Below are 18,121 nucleotides of genomic sequence, written 5' to 3'. Positions count from 1 at the left end.
GGATATAACACTGCTCAAACGTAATATTTATTTATTCAATTATGAATTCTGAGGAAAAAAAGAATAAAGTGACAAGTACGCGTACACAAGAAAGTCGGAATAACATGTATACGAAACGCGCATGTGAAACGCTAAACTACGACGCTCCCTCGTTGATGCGGAGCTGCATTTTAATGCATATCATATCGAATATGTGCGTGTGTACAGGATACATTCTCGAAAATCGCTATGAAAATGTAAGAAAATACTACAGCATACATTATATGTAATACAGATTTTTCTAATATTTTCATATACGATATTTTTCAAGACTCCTGATCGGTATCATGAGTCGCCTACGCAGTGGACTCGCCATATCCCTTCGCATTAAACGTATTCATGTTAAAAAGAGTCGCAGATCTTTTTAATCCTTGATTTCGTCGTGCTTGAGGGAAGGCTCATGTAACGCTCGCGTTGGGCGCACATAAAAAATATCGCGAGCATGTATCGGTTTTGATAAAATGAGACGAAAGTATATTTCACGATCGAAGTCAAACAGGATAAAAAAAAAAGGGGGGGGGGAAACCATATTCGACCGAAGTTTTCACAGTATTGGACTTCGTCGAGTGCGCGCTCCAACAGTGGAAGTTCGAAACGCAAAAGAAGAAAATTGAGATTTGTGCGATGTATGAAAGCTTTAAACGCGCGCGCACGCGATGATCATCCACATCGATGATCGGCGCTGAGAAAAGCAGGATCCAAACGTTTGGTTAGAGAAGATTTAAAAAGATCAATCGAAATATTTTATATCGGAGAGAGACAGCATTCTTCAGAGACCTTTTTAATGAATTTTTCTCTTTTTCACGGAACCTTTGGATTCCTTTTCTCTTTCTCCGTTCATATACATATATAAACTTCTTCTGGTTTCTCTAGTGCGTATTATTCGTATTTAATAGTACTGTAAGATATATCACATTAAACCATAGGGTGCTGTACACATAGATTAGATAGTATTATATTATCATGATTACGAGTCAGTATATATCTCGCAATGAATTCAACTTCAAAAATAGGAACAAACAAGAATAAATATACGCTTCCCTCTCCTCTATTCCTTTTCTTTTTTGTGATTCAAGTAAAATTATGTCGCGAGTAATCATTATCAATTATAATTGCGCATATAAAATTAAAAAATTGTAAAAAATCCATATACTTTATAGAGTTCCGTTAAAAGTTAAAGATTAACATACTGCCATTATCGGGAGTTGAATCTATTTTCAGAAGCCGCCACGAGCACCATCTGAGCTCTCTCAGACAATCTCAGACCCGGGATCAGTTAAAAATAATGACGCATGAGAACGCATCCGAAATATATTTACATAACAAGACTATCCTTATTACGATAAGGCAGCAGTTGTTAAAAGCAATGTTTAGGGTATGCCTCGCTCTTGATAGACTAATATCTCTGTCACATATGTATGCATTCACGTAAGAATAAAAAATTTTTCTGTTGACATGCATGTATAATCCCTAAACACTACTCTACTGGATGTCCCGACGCGCAGTCGTGTTCTGTCCATTAAACAATAATAAGGAGAAACCTATGTGTCTCGGTTCACCCGCGACGACGTGTAATTCCTAGGCCGACGTATGTTGTCGCGAAGCGGCGGACAGTTCGCAGCTTACCGATCGATTGTTCAATCGGCGATCAGCTGATTGTCGATCGGCACGTTCACCGGCGACGCATCCTTTAATGGTATATCGTCCTCAGGCTTGTTCGTTGCCGTTATGACAGCGGTTTCGGTCACGTCCTCCTTGAGAATTCCATTCTGCAATACTTTGACCTCACTCGAGGATATTCGCTTTGTCGCAGGGGTGGAGGTCTTCGGCATAGACTTCGAAGTCAGAGTTTTCTTCATTGGCGAGATCGCAGAAGCATTTCCGGGCAATTTTCCAGCCGATGTGCGAGGAATCTTTGCAACGCCAGTAGTTGTACCGATAGGTACGGAAGAGCGAGCATTCGTTTTAGGCGCCGATGCTCCAGACCTAGAGATTTGCTTATTGACCGTCTCTTTGCTCTGTTTGTCGATCAACGGTAATTTACCAGTAGCTGTGATCGTTTTACTTTCGCGTGGCTTGGTTGTGCCACCGAAAGTCGGCGCGGTTTTGGGCCGCGATGCGCCGTTAACGCCGGTTGTAGGCTGCTTTAACGTCGATGTGATTTTAGTTGCTGAAGTCGCAGACGCGGGTCTTGGTTTCGATGTTACGTTAGTTGTTGATGGTTTTGTAGTCGTTGACGTTTTACCCAATGTTTTTGCGGTTGTACTACTGGTTGTTGATCTAACAGTGGTGCTCGCTGACTTCGTGGTGGCGGGTTTACTGGCTGATTTCGTGTCACCGCTCACCGTTGATTTCTTCTCGATCGATAATGGACTGCTTATTTTCAACGAGGTAGTGGTAGTAATGGTGGTTTTTGGTCTCGTTGTACCAGAGATTGAACGTGGAGAAGCACTGGTTCTCGTCGCTGTTGTCGTATTTTTGGGAATCGTCGTTGTTTTGGTGAGGGTGGTTTTACCGCTAGCGCTCGAGACTGTCGTTTTGGTCGATCCATCCAATTGCTTAGGACGAGTCGCGGTACCTGTAGTAGGTTTTTTCGCGGTTGACGCTGATAATGACGTCGTAGTCGTTCGCATGGTCGTACCGATTGCTTTAGAGGGTGAGGTTGGCGATTTCGTTACTGTTTTCGTTGTTGTTTTCGTCATGGTTTTCGTTGGACGTTTCGCGCTTGTTGTAGTAGTCTTTGCTTTTGAGCTCGCAATGGCGGCGGCTGCCGCCGTTGCAACGATGGCGGCTCCCACTGATACTTGCGCGACTTCCGTAACGCCTTCTTTCGATTTGTCTATCGTTGCGGTATCTTCAAGTACTACAGTTTTTTGTGACTCAGTCTCTTCCTGTTTCGGAAGAATATCTTCTGAAGTGACTTCTTTCTTCAATAACTCATCAACATTAACCGGCACAAATTCGACAGCTTTTTCCTCTGCGGAATCTTGCTTAATTGGAAATATTGGCTCATCAGGCAGTGTCATTTTAGGTATAAATTGATCAAACATTCGGTTTGTGTATTCCAGCTCATCCTCTACAAAATTAGATTTATGTATCGAGTCAGGTGGATTTGATTCGGTTGTACTATCCGGTTCGATAACATTTTCATCGCTGTTTTTGTTTTTATTACACAATTTTTCGATCTCTTGTTTTTTACTTTCAAAGTAGGGATCATCCTTGTATACATCACAATCGGGATTTTCAGTATGCAGCAACACTGTTTTACTATAATCTATGCAGTCAGTAGATTGGTTCAACTGATTTTCGATCAGTCGTTCAGTAACATCTTCCATTGTTTGAATATTATTTTTAAGATTAACAGCACAATAGTCCAGCTGTGTCTGTAATGCTTCGTTTGGCACCGTGTGTTCTGAACTCACTAATTCTGATAATAACTTCTGTTGTGAGAGATAATGTTGTGCGGCATGTATTGCGTTAAAATCTGAATGATTCGTTGAATCTGGAAGATTTTTCGATACTTCAGATTCCACATTTTCTACTTCTAATGTTTTCGCACTATCTAAAGATCTCGTAATAAAAGTTTGCAAATCTTCAGCATCGTTATTATCTTCTTTTTTACATAATTTTTTCCCCTCTTCTGTGCCAGAGGAACTTTCTGTGTCATGAACTTCTTTGAATGCTTCCCTGCATTCTTTTGGGACGTTTTCATCGAATTCATACCCTTGTATATCTATCTCTGGTATATTATTAATTTTAAATGAATAGTTGTTATCAAACGACGACAAAGTTTCCTTTTCAAGCATCTTCGTTTCAGAGTTAGAAGATTCAGAAATTACAGATATAGAATCATCCGGTGGATGTGGTGTTGACGCGCATAAGGCATCGATCGAATTCTTATTCTCCGAAAGAGGTGTGTTCGGACGATCCTCGTCGAACGTAACGTTCGCAGACGGGTCAGGTGAACGCCGCGGTGGTGTAATCGCTTGTTCAGCACTATCTGAACTATCGTCCAATATGTGTACGGCATTCAAATCAACTTTCAATTCGAATGCTTTGAAGTTACCTGGAGTTAACGACACAGCCATGGGATCATTCTTAGTGACGACATCGCTATCTTCCGAGTCAGAACCCGCATCGTCATGTGTCTTTTCATTCCACTGAGAAGAGACATCCGTCTGCCACTGTGAGGTAGACATTACATGCATCATGGATTCGTCATCACCCATTTCGGCTTTGGTCGACGAAATCTCGGATACGTCTAAGCTCTGCGAACTATTATTCTGTAGCTCTGTATTTTCGTCTTGCAATTTTTCACCTATCTCCTTTGGTCGATAATAGACATCCTTATCAAATTCACTCTGGCTCGGTACACGAATATCATCCATCACCTGTGTTGTTTTCAGAGGAGAGCCACTAATGGCAAAATCCCGCAAACGTGTGTTGTTGCTCCTGTTGCTTACTAACGGTGGTGATAACGGCACGAACTCGGCTGCCTCCGGATTCAATTGAAAATCCATATTGTTCTGTTCTTCTTTCTGTTCTTCCTGTAGATCTAGGAAAATTTGAACCTTTCCCAAATCGCTCGATTTTTTTTCGTTGCTTATCTGAAAACGTAATGGTATTATTCGAAATAAGCGCTCTCACATTAAATAATAAATATTCAATATAATGGAGAAAAGTAACAAGAGAGAGATACGACTTACATCGGTGTCGATAAGCTTAGACAAGGCGATATCTTTCACTAATTCTTCACATTTAATATCGTTCTCTGCTTCCGGAGACTGAACTTCCAAGCTATCTTTCGCGACAGACTCGGGATTCTCCTGTGCACTTTGCTCCTCAACGTCCTTGCGGGATTCGTCTGTCGTAACAGCTGTCACTGCAGAGCCCTGCTCGTTCGGATCGGTACGATAATAATTCCACTCGTCCTCGGAATCCTCGCTGTCCGCTACATTATCCGCTACGATCAGTGCATCCTGAAGAGGTTCTGGAATAAGCGTAAGAGAAATTAGAAACATGGACGAATAAATTCACTTTGTTGTATTTCTTACGTCATGTTACTTTCGTTTATCGTAAAATAAAAATTGCGTTCACTGATATTATATCATTTCTTTTTTATATCTTTCAAATCGTATCAAATCAAGAAACCAAGTTTCATAACGAGGCTTTTCTTCATAGAAAAGTGAATTCAGTCCGCACGTATTCATGTACAAGCAAACGTGATAACCGTATTTTTATCTAATAATTCAATTTCTTGGATTTTTGCAGATTCTCTTGAATTATTTTATGAAGATAGCAATACTGAGTAGTATCAAGTATATTATATTACACAATATTATATTTTCAACCTGTTTTATCGAGCTTTTTGCAATAATTTTATAGTTTTTTCAATGTCATTTAAAACGGAGTTTAATACCAAGAATAAACAGACTAAACTGACAATTCATAAGATAGTTTAATGTAAAGTCGCTCTTATTTAAAATAGCTCTTACAAATTAGACTTACTTTTCACCTTTACATCGAATTATATTATAGCTTTATTTCACCACCATGTAATCATCAAGAATAATTTATAAAATTCTCGATACCTTCAGCACAGAAATTAACGAAAGATGACTTCCAATAAACATTGGAAACTAGATAATTTCAGCGTAGCAAAGTAGAATTAAAAATAAAAGAAAACGTTAAAAACGGTGTATGGAAGCGATGTGGGAATACCTTCATTCTAGACAATTACCAGCTTACAAGACATGTCGGTTCCCGCATCCATATTACGGAAATCGTTGTCAATAATTGCACGCGACAATGGGACAAGGTAGATAGTAGTTCCAGCATAATTCGTCCGATAATTCAGGGAGTATCACCTTCGAAAACTACACGTTCGTTCACACCATAGTTCACGTAACGAGAGACGATACGGTACGGTACGTATCTGCAAGGTGTTCCGCGGTCGAAATATTGAAGGAAGTATCGAACGAGTTTTCAGCAATCCAAAGTGGATATGGCTATCACGTTTTAAAGGGGTCACTCAGTTAATATTCCGTGTGATTGTCCCGGATCATTTTATACGTCCATACACATTTTGATACGCGCGAGACGGACCGAGAGAGATAGATAGATAGATAGAGAAAGAGAGCGCAGCAATCTTCTCTCGCAAACTGGAGTGTTTTTAAAATAAAGAATATCCTCTCGTAGGTGCGATCACCCTCCGGTGACTAAGAGGTACTACGCCCGCCAAGAGATGCATTATCGATCTAGCCCAGAGCCCCCGGAGCACTCTCCTCCTTCTCCTCTTCTTTCACCCCGCCCCATCTACGCACTGCCACCACCCACCTGTGCACCGTGACAGTTGGAAGAGAATTACTCTCGTCCGATTGGATGGACCTCGGAAATCGCCGAATCAATTGACCCGTTCGATACATCTATTCGGGAAATACTCGCGTGACAAAGGAAGGGTGCTTTTCGCAAGTGCATTTTATCTTTCCACCTTTCACATTTGACTCTTGTAACAGGAGCGTGATAACGAGAAAAAAAAACTTTGATATTTCCATTCCGAAGTAAAAAAATCAGCAGTGTCGCACAGATTAAATGCATCTAAAAATCGATCCGATTGTCATACTTGAAACATTTATTTTTTAAATATTTGCGCGATTAAAATTAAACTGCATTTCATTTTATCTTTTTGTATTTAGAAAAACTTTGACAATTTTGTTCTGAAATCAAGAATTTTTATGAGAACAAGTATATATATAAGTATAAATAAAATAATCCTTTTCACAATATTATTATTATATTACTATTCAGTGGAAAACAATTAACACAATTTTGGCTAAAGAATAATTAATTAATTTTAATTAATGTAACGTAATAGATAATTTAGATTAATAAAATTTGACGTAATGAATCCGTATTTGTTACGTAAACCTATCGGTTCGCAATTAAACGAGCTACTGAAATATAATAACACTAATTAATATCGACCGTTCATCAGTTTATGTCATATATATTATATATTATTCAATATAATAAATTCATATAGACAATAAATTTCATGAGCTACGGGTGTTTTTTAAAAATTTCACTTGTTGAAAAAATCATTTGCATCTATCGCGAATTTATAAAAAATATAACTGTCGCTTTATAAAACAATTAAGATTAATGAGCAAAAATATTTTAAATAACAGGTGAGTTCTCTGCAGATATGCTCGCGTGAAAAATGTTGGCTCGCCACTGTCGTAGGACTGAGACCAAACGAGAGCACGCCTGAGGAAAGGGAAGAAGGAAAAAAAAATCGTAGAAAGGCGTAAAGAGCAGCTGATAGAAACGTCGGCCCACCTGGCCGAGACCGGAAAAATGTTGACGTGGAAACTGGTTAAGGGATGCTGAAAAAAGCGCAGCCTACGCACAGAGCGTTCGCTTAACAACCCGTTCTTAATTTCGTCCCAAGTCTTGGCCACCAACGCGAACTCGTGCCAACTCGCAAGGTTCTCTCCCACGCGCTCGCTTGATCACTTCTAACGCATTTCGAATCCATGTGGAGAACATAAAACGATTATATTACATGATTTTGGGTAATAATATCTTGCGCCGTTTCGCTGCCACATATCTTGAATCTCAGGACGTTGATCTTGCAAAAGTCTTCTCTCCGAGAGATCCTCGATACGTAAAATTCGCATGGGACGTTTCTCCGATTCGCTTCTTCCGGCAGCTTTCGTCGATATCGCGTAATCCTCTAATACAAAATTCTAACTACTACTGGTTCTAATGAACTCGAAGAATACGCGTAGAGATCAATCCTTTTTATTAGTCGTGTTACACCTTGAAACCATCTGTCGATACAGGACAATAGAAAAATATAGCTTACAAACTACAGTTTACTATATGCTTCAATGGCTTGGAAAAGTAGCTGTATAGAATTATCGTAAATTACTAGCTCTCCTTAAGCTCGCATTCATATAGAAGTTAATCGGCTCTTTCTTAATTAGTAAATCCCTTAAAGCCTCGAAAAAAATCCTTGACATTCAAGTTACTTATTATACAAAGAATATTATCGCACAAATGATAAGAATGTTTGTTGTTTCTTATACAAGTACAGAAGCTTGTGCGTGTAAAAAGGTATCTCTCTGGCAGGACATATAAAATCAGATTGCGATCGTTACAGTTATCAATGTTATTCTAACGTCGCGTTGTCGAAATATGCGGAATTTCTCAAGAACGTTAAAAACTCGAGAGAGGCAGTCTTTCTAAATAAAATATCTTTTCTAAAATGTATGACTGTTGCATTCCGTGAGGCGTGTCTATTGAAGAGACGTCGCGACGGGCGACCAACGCCCGACGACGTCGCGTCGCGCAATTTCAGTTCGTCGGGAAGCACGGTGGAATCCTCGTGGTATGCTCGTCATACGAGCTAAGAGAGGATGAAGGAGGAAAAAGGGCGAGCCGTGCGTGCGTCCTCTCTCCTCCTTTCTCCCGTATTTTTCTTTTTCATTTTCACAGTGAGTGCCGCGTCTCGTCGCGAGTTGCGAAGAGTAAGAGGGAGAGTTAATTTTAAACCAAAGTCACACACATAGGGGGACCGCAGGGGCGGGCACGTGTATGTATATGTACATATTACACATTTCGTATGTGCGTGAGAAAAGGAGAAACGGAGAGAGTGAGAGAGAGAGCCCAGTTTCCCTCGATTATATTCCGAGACGTAAGAGATTCTGGTGTATTACGGAGCTGGCGGCGTATGTTCCAAAAAGTACGGATATGTTCGAGAATGTAGAACGACAAGATATTTGTAGATTAGATACACTACGAGTCTAGAGGTTTCAGAGGGTGACGATGGAAACGATGAAAATTAAGATTGAAGAGAAAACGAGATTGAAGAAACAGGAAATTTCTGATAAAAACGTATATAAATAGTAAAATGATTATTTGATGACAAGTCAAAGGAAAGAATGATTTTGCTGAAGTATCTAAAATTTTATGTAAATCTGAAAATAATTTTGCTAGAATAATTATTTGGGAAAAAATTTAGACTTTCTTTAATAACAAACTACTACACAATTATTTTGACAGATCTCACAGAGCTACACAAATTTGTCAAATTAGCATGCCATTCTATTAATATAAAAAAAATAATGTGACGGTTCCAGAAGCACTTTTCATAGTTCTATAGTTTCTTATCAAAATAAGAAGAGTCCTCATCTACAAAATCAAAATTGAAAACATGGCATGCAAACTTCGTGAATCTAGCACGACAATAAAGTTACGAATTTGTTTCTCAACGTGCAAATGATACAAGGGGTAAAGTACCAGTAAAAAATTTGTCGCTCGTTTCAAATTTGCTACGGAGACACTGTCTAAAAATTTATTGCTCTCGAGATATATGATACAAGTAACAAATTCGTAACTTGCATATCTTGAGAGCAACAAATTCAGAGAATATTTTCGTACCAAATTTAAGCGAGCAATAAATTTTCCGTTGGTACTTAACCTTTGTATCGCCTACACGCTGAGAAGTTTTTACGATATATTATTTACACTTATTTCGTAAGTGATTGATTCGAAGCTTGAAGATTTCGACAGCAACAAATTAGCAACAAATTTCTACGTTATTTTCAAGTATAATTTCGTTATTATACATATATTATTCTGCTAACTTAATCTTTCTTTAGCGGGACATCATTTTCCAAGAAAATTTCACAGAACAAACGTTGAAAAATGATAGAACTGATACACTCACTTTGTTCCGCTAACTGATAAAACATTATTTTCAGATCTAGCTAAATTTTTATATACTTCGGTAAAACCATATTCTAACTGTGTAAAGTATAAAGAGAAGAAATTATTGTACCCTTGTGTGATGTACATTGTACTTTTGGCATGCTCCTTCGCAAAGATGAAGGCCAGAGAGAATCTTTAATTATCAATGTCTTATTCGTGCAATTATTTGCGAAACGACGACGAAATGATTGCTTGTAATGGCTTGCTAATTTACATACGAAAACGCCAGGGTACAGCGGTGCATATTTCACGCCCAAGAAACCAGACGCGGCCTAAAAAGGAATTGCACGGGCTCGAGTCGCCAAGTATAAATGAAACCGACCGTAAGAGTAAATGATACTTGATCGGCAGTTGCCGGTACATTACGAAAGTTGCGTAGACAATGAATTTTTGTACACGTCACGAATCAATAGGTCTCTTCCTTTGCGCTCAAAATCTTTAGAAGTATCTCTAAGAAAAATTATCAGATTTTCAACGAGTCTGTTTCTTGTCGTTACAGTAGACTGCACTAAACCTTTCCATCTCGGTTTCACAAAACTTTAAATGTATTTTAAGTACACGTGCTCACTCTAGCCATAAAAATAGACCTAATTGACAGAGCTCTGATGTTTTCTCAAATAAAAATTCCTAAAGCAAAACACAAAAAATTCTTAAATCTCAAATACGTTCAGCAAAAAATTTTAACAAGCGTAAAAAAGGATTTGCAGGTAAGAAAATTTAATCAATTTTTTAAATCAAGTTTTGAATAGTCTCTTGAAAAGTATATAACTTTTAATACTCGAAGCAATAAAATAACTTCCGATTATTTTTCCTCGGATAGATAAGAGATGTTTTCCAGCAACAGATACAGATAGCATACAGTATGACACAATAAATCATGACATTCTTGTTATTTTTAATATTAAATAAAAATTATCACTGTGTCGCTTACTGGAAAACACTAATATACCTTTCAAGTGTAATTCTCCACAATTGTCCCCTTCCCGAGAAAGAGGAACACATATACTACTACTTTATGTATAGAAAGCAGGATTTTTCTGAAGTAAAAAATTTCTTCTCGACTCTTTCATTTCAGCGCAAAGCAGCTTAACCTTGGGATTCGCGCGAATATGAAAGACGAATAAGTTGCTTGAGAGACACGTGAGAAGTTTCTATTTTAAGTCGCAAAATGGCATTCGCATTAATAACCCGCCAGAGTGTGAAAGTAAAGGAGAAAATACATGTGAGTGTGTGAGAGAGAAGGGGAGGGGGGTGGCTATGTAAAAAGAGCGATAGGCGCCTAGTAATTATTCCGAGGTAATAAATGGCAAGTTTAATTAGCCAGCACGAGACGCATCATGCCGGTGGTGCGGTTGTTCGTTCGTTCGCCTCAGCAACAGAGAGCCGCCGACGCACATTGCTCGTTACATAAATAGTTATCCGAAGTAATGACGGAGCGTTTATTTAAGAACAAACGATGCATACGGGTACGTAAATTCCCTATTTTTCCGTTTAAACCCGAAAGTCACAAGTCTTCTTCACAATCGTCACTGCACTCTCGCGTTACAACTAGGGTTACGTATAATCTTCATGCACGGAGAGAAGGATTTCTTAAAATTTACCCTGAAAATATAGTAATTATGGTACAATACAATAAATTTAAAGATTTTTACCATGCACTTCAGTAAAATTTATCATACTTATTTTATATTTTATTGTAGTTTTATTAATGAATGTGAAAGATTTACATTAAAATTCTTCAAAATATAATATTGTCCCACGATTACCACCATATTTTCAGGGTAAATTTTAAGATGTAATTCTTTCCGTGTGAGGACATAAAACTTCATTGATTAAAATTACATTATATAATAAAAATTGTCAATAAAAATTGTTTTAGAAATTTTACTTTGTTAAACAGCTACATTTAACACATAAAAAAAATTATACTTATAAGTTAGCAGAACAAAGTGAGCAGAATCGATTTTAACTAACATTTTTATTTGATGCTAACAATAAGTTACCAAAGAAAAAAATTTGTTGCTCTATTAGTTTTTTTTTAATGTTTCACTAAAGGAAGATTAAGTTAGCGGAACACCATTAAAAAGAAAAAAAAACTAATAGAGTAAAAAAAATTTTTTCTTTGATAACTTGTTAGCAACAAATAAAAATGTTACTTAAAATCGATTCTGCTCACTTTGTTTCGCTAATAACTTATAAGACGTAAAAATTATACCTCCCTGTTTCTCTGAATCATGTTTTTTTTTTAAGTATATATATATATACACTGAAAAAAAAGCTATATCTACAGTATTATTTTAATTAAAAATAATTTTGTTAATTCTCATAACTATTAATGAAACAAATAAAAATTTTATGAATAATGTTAATACAACATATGACATTGTTTTTCAGTATATCCTACTCTTTTCTCATAATTTAAACAACCCTAGTCGCAACGTTCACGCGACTTTTAGAAGAATCTGGTGCATGTATTTTGCAACTGTTAACGACAGTATAACAATACTGACTTCGTCATTAAATATTACAGAATAAAAGCACACAGGAAGTCGTTTATATAATATCGCATACGAAAATCTGTAATATACGTAACGTATAGGATGTTTTTCGTATGCGATATTTTTCAGGAATAAGTTCTCAATCTCAAAAGTTTCATTTTGGAAAGATATCACATGTGAGAATACTGTAATACACATTACGTGTATTCTAGATTTTCGTATGCAATACAGGACTTCAGTTTTCATAAATTTACCTTTTCCAGGTGGCACTCTTTCGCGCTTTTTTGTATGAAACGATTTTACATTGACACTCGTGCTTTGATGAGAGAAAGAAGAGTAGAAAGAATCACGGAAAACGAAGATAGGAGCAACAGAATTTATGAAGCACAGTGTACGGCGCATGATGTTTGAGCAACGCTAAATTATAGTCATTAGAATTTAGAAAAACGTCTATTATCCGTCTTAACGTTATTGCTACGGTAGCTGCAACTAATACCGCGACTAAACCCGTCGCTTCAGTGTCCTTCTGAATGTCGTTTTTGCATAGTTTCCATCCTGCGCAGCGGTAATCTGTACTTTGTACGGTCGTTTTTTAATCTTTCAAGTGCGTCGGCAACTGTCTGTTTGAAATTTACAAGATTCATTAATTTCTTCTATATCGATAAAAGTAGCAAGGAAATTAAATTTAAAAAAATCTTAATCTTAACATCTTATCTCGAATAAAACATTCCTGATGTGAAAAAGTTACGCTTATTATAATCTTATGTACAGAAAACTCGCGGACGTTAAATACTATCGATAAAAATAGTAAAAAATAATTTATATGAAGTTTTGTCTTGAATAAAATGTTCGTTATATATATATATACACAGAAACTTAGTCGTTACTATTGTTTGTTTAAGACTCGTCCCAATTGGCGATCAACAATCGGCTTAGTGCAGACAAGCCTTTATGTATATTATTATAAATTTATTTGCATCTTTCGAGTTACGAGAAAATCGTGCAGCTGTACACCAGGATTAATATTATCGCAGTACTTTGCCGAGATTAACGCCGCAGTCTCCGCCACATAAGCGTTATTTCTTGAAACCTACTCTTCTCTTTTTGCGCGGCGCAGCGATAATTCTTGCCATGTAAGCTCGTTTCGAAAAAGAAAAAAGAAAACTGCGCAGACGCTTCTCAATCAGATCGTAGATTTGGTTTCTTTTTGGCCGTACTAGTCGCACCCGTTTTTCATCTTTTCTCTCGCCGGAATACGTTCATTTTAATCTTACAACCGCACGTCTCTCGCAACACCTCGCAAACTGTATCGCGAAGTTTTGTGCAAACACTCGTCGAGAAGCGGAAAATTGGCAAAAACTCGTAAATCATCAAAAACGGTAGGCAATAATCTAATTTTTGTCTTATTTTAATTTTAGTACCTATAGAGAAGTTTAAGACTGTAGGCATCGAGTTGACTATACTTGAACAAGACCAAGTTTAAAAATATAATTATCTTATTTCAATTTTAATACCCACATGTTAAGGATTTCCTTCTTAAGACTAGGAAACCTTCTTGAGCTATATAATAATGGACTTCATTTAGTAATAAATCTTTTATTATTATTATAATTAAAATAACTTCTTAATATATGTATATTTATTCTTTTTTATGTAAATCATTTTAATTCTTTGAAATTAAGTGCTTTTTAGATGACATAAATTAAATGGTCTCAAACTCAATGTCACTAGGTTCAGTTTTTCACTCTCAAATTTCAATTTTTGTTAAATATATTTTAACATTTAGGATAGAAACTAGAAAAATTATTTGATAAAATAATAAAGATGATGAAAGGTAATGTTAAATTTTTGAGAGTTTAAAAAGCAGTAAAAGAAACTTGGGCTGGATAAAAAAGATTGCAAACAGAGGGAGTAAAAATACGATTGCAGATAAAAAGTTAATACCTAATGTCAAGAAGACTTAAAAGATTGACATCGAGTCAACTATATACTCGAACGAAATAAAGTTTAAAAACAAAGTGTTAAAAAAAGAACAAACAACGAACAGATTGCGATGTATGATAATGTGACAAGTATCCGGCAATGTGATAAATTTACATACGTGCATCTTTTTACGTCACGATAAACTTCCTCAAATTCAGCGTCAGACGAAACCGGTAACAGTGCTCTCAGGCGTGGCGATAGATAGATCCGATTACCTCGCGCCACGTTCAGGGATCACCTGAATGTTTAGTTACGACCGTCGAGACGAACGCGCGCTTTACTTTCGAGTCTATAAATATGCGTAGAGACGACACAACACGCGACGGAACAACATGCGATCGGTGAATTAATTGCATCATCATTATAAGGCCACCGAGGAACGTTTTTCGCCAAAGCTGACTACACTACGATTATATATATTATTCGCACTGATTTCCGCAATTATTTCTCACCCCTGTCGCCATCGATCGTCGGTCCTGCACTTGTATAAACGTCACACGAGATGAAAAGAAGCGCCGAATCATAAGGCCGAATTGTAATCTGTCTGTCAATAAATTTCGACGACCTCGGCTCTCCCCTGTCTCGTATTCGTATATTCTATTGCGTTTGATACAGCCTTGATAAAAACGTTATAAAATTAGATAAAAAAAATTTGATAAGAGTAGGAATTTAATATCAGAGTGTTAAACATACTCTTCATCTTTCTTAAAAAAACAAAAAAACCAAAAAAAAATAAAAAAACCGGAGTTGGTATTTGAGGCTGAGAGGAATAAAGTAAATTCGAATAATATATATATAAACATACAGTGTTATTTTCACAATTTCTCCAACGTCGTTGTAACCAAAAAGATTAGATATTATAAAATTTCATGTTACCATGACTTGACTTTTACAGTTAGATTAATTGCAATTTAATAATCGTGCAATATTATTTTCATCTTATTGTTAGTAAAATCAAATTAATATTCTACACAATTTGAGAATTTCCTTATTCTTTTTTTTCTTTCTAAACTCAAAAATTATAAGCACCAAAGTTTTTTTAATTTTCAAGGATGTGTTAAAAAATAGCTCTTTATATAAACGCTCAGCCTTTGTTTTGTTTTTTTTGCTAAGATTATCTTAGTATTGCGTGTTGATGCAGAGATTTGACTGAGTTTTTATAACACATAAACGAAAGTGTTGTATATACAAAAACAGCTGTAGCTTAAGTGAAGTTTACAATGACATTTTAAGATGTAAGACTTAAACTTTAAGCCTTAAGAAATTAATCAATCACAGTTGAATGCAGTAGAAAATGAATGGTTACACTAATTAGATTCTGGTTAAAAATGGACAAATCAGAATTTCTTCGAATTTATTATAATCCTAATTGAGATAACCAAATTTTGATCGATGGACAAATCAGAATCACCTGGTCCGTCCGTTTTTTATTAGAAAAAAACACGAGTGTTTGAAAGAAATTATTGACTATGATTAATCAATTTCTTACACCTTAAGGCTTGAAGTTTAATGGGCTTTGTACAATAAACTGTTAGTAATAGATCATATCAGGACGAATAATGTGTCATAAGGCAAAAATAAGTCAATAATCAATAATTGCGTAGAAATGACTAAATTCCATTTTCTTATTTTTCAAAATTTAGATTACGTTATGACTGACCAATCATATAGTATATTATTATTTGCTCTGAAAACTATCACCCTTCCGATCAGCCGAAATATTGTGACGTAATAATCTAATGATTTATTCTGGATGTATAAGTTTCCTAAGATTTATGACTTGTGTTACCACTAATGATTTATGAATGATGACTAACAGCTTATTGTATATAGAAAACCCATAAGTTTTACACCTTATTTGAAGTTTTCCAACGAGACACAGTGTAACACAGTAATCGATTCATCTTTATTTAACATCTGTAAACAAGTAATGTAATGACTCACTGTGTTACACTATGTCATTTGTATCTCTTGGAAAGTATTCAAATAGCATTTTCCACTGGGAAGACTAGTGCGATACTGATATAATTGAGTGCAAATTTTACATATTTTTTTTTAGCATTAATAAATAATTCAATCCTTTGAAGGTAATGAAGTTACTGTAACAACAGAGAATATGTAGACAGTTTAATAAGCTAGTGATATATTTTACCTTTTTTTTTTAAATTCAACTTATTTTTTAAGTCTTCTTTTAGAAAGTCATTGGCTTATCAAACAGTCCACATATGTAATTAAAAGGGTCAAATTATTCAACACTATAAATATATAAATTAATTTTTGTATTCAATTGCATTCAGTGTATACCAGTGTTGCATTAGTTTTTCCAATGTAAACGCTAAAAATGCCATTGTAGATATTTCCGAATAATCCACGTGCGCAGTCAAAGGGTTGATATTTTTCAATAACACCTTGATAATAAATCTAAATTTTTTAAAATGCTTGTAGAGGATAATTATAATCTAACATAAAATTTTGAATGAATAGTTACGTAACAATGTAAGAAAGCGTCATTCAATGCATGATCGTGAAAATACAGTCTTATTTAATCTCATTCAACGATATATCCTATCATTATAATAATAAAAATTATGTATATACACGATAAAACTCAGAATTCGCTGGCAAGTGTTTACTTTCGAGAAGCGATTTAAGAAACTTTCCTTGTCCACGACGGAAGAATTTGTGCGTCATTAAATTAGGGTCAAATCGATCCTTAAAATCTGTTCAATCACGATATTATAATTTATAATAAAAAAATTTCCACAGAATTTTCTCTATTAGCTGACAGAAACATGCGAGAAGACGTGAATTCCTTTACCTGTAACATTTTTTTCATTTATCGAAATTACATCAGAATTTGACTGTAGAACGGAGAAGCGTGAAATCAATTTGACAAATCGCGCAATGCGACTTTATTCTCAGTGCGACAATGACGACAGGATAATACACAATGCGATTTCACAACGTTATTTTCGGACACGCTTGGCATGACACGAGGCACTGTCTTTTTTCACTTTTCCTCACCCCTCCGTCCTAAGAACGCTTCCTCTTTCTCGTTTGTAGCAAGGGACGGAAAACCGAAGAAATTAAATTCATCGAATATTCGAGAAAGATCTGCCAGTAGGCCTTGATTTAAAGTCTGCGCAATTAGTTCCTACGATCACCACGAGGGAGAGAAAGGGAGAAAAGATATCCGAACCGTAACGTTCGCCGAAAAGATCCACAAAGAGAGAAAGAGACGGAATGTAAAGAAGAGGAAACAAAGAGTGGGGAACGTATTAACGTGGTCTAGAAAACCGGTATTACCGTCATGGGTTCGGTTCTTGTGTGGACACGGAAACGATCTCTCTCTCCTATTTCCGATAACGGCAGCGATAATCGCGGCGAGTAGGATGCATTTTTTTTTTTTGGCGTCTATCCGTTATCGCGTCGTGGAATCGTCGGCGAGGCAACCGCCGGTTTTCGACCGGCGGTCGCCGGCCGGCAACAACGCGTGGTCTGTTGTCATCGCCTATTCCGAAGCGTGGCGGACGACGCCGCGCGGCGTCCCTCCTCCCCCCCCGCCACGGCGTCACCTCCAAATTTAAATACGCAATTCAAGAGTTGCTCTCCCCGGATTCCCGGCAACAACCAACTGCGAAGGGGAACACGAGCGCGCCGCGTGCAACGTACCTCGCAGAATGTGTATCTCATCTCTCGTTCACGTCTTGTGTGTCCCGTCCTCACGTTCGAGAAGTAACGGTGCGCCCAGAGCGACGATATATCTGGTGTAAAAGCCGACGATTGCCACGCGAGAAACACGATCCTAAGCCCACACCAGGAAAACT

At 36.7% G+C, this 18,121-nt stretch overlaps 1 protein-coding gene across 1 annotated transcript in view; it reads right to left on the bottom strand.

The window, feature by feature from the left end:
- Positions 1-3: 3 nt before the first annotated feature.
- Positions 4-18,121, bottom strand: part of LOC108772053 (kinesin-related protein 4) — a 51,667-nt gene continuing 33,549 nt past the window's right edge. Inside the window, exons 3-4 of the mRNA XM_018537504.1 lie at positions 4,746-5,029; positions 4-4,646 (exon numbers count right to left, since the gene is read on the bottom strand). Of these exons, the coding sequence (XP_018393006.1) occupies positions 1,677-4,646; positions 4,746-5,029 (3,254 nt within the window). The 3' untranslated portion in view covers positions 4-1,676. The remainder of the gene's footprint in view (positions 4,647-4,745; positions 5,030-18,121) is intronic.

This window comes from Cyphomyrmex costatus, unplaced genomic scaffold (genome assembly GCF_001594065.2).
Source record: "Cyphomyrmex costatus isolate MS0001 unplaced genomic scaffold, Ccosl1.0 scaffold175, whole genome shotgun sequence".
NCBI classification, from domain to species: domain Eukaryota; kingdom Metazoa; phylum Arthropoda; class Insecta; order Hymenoptera; family Formicidae; genus Cyphomyrmex; species Cyphomyrmex costatus.
This window is presented reverse-complemented; position numbering and strand designations above follow the sequence as displayed.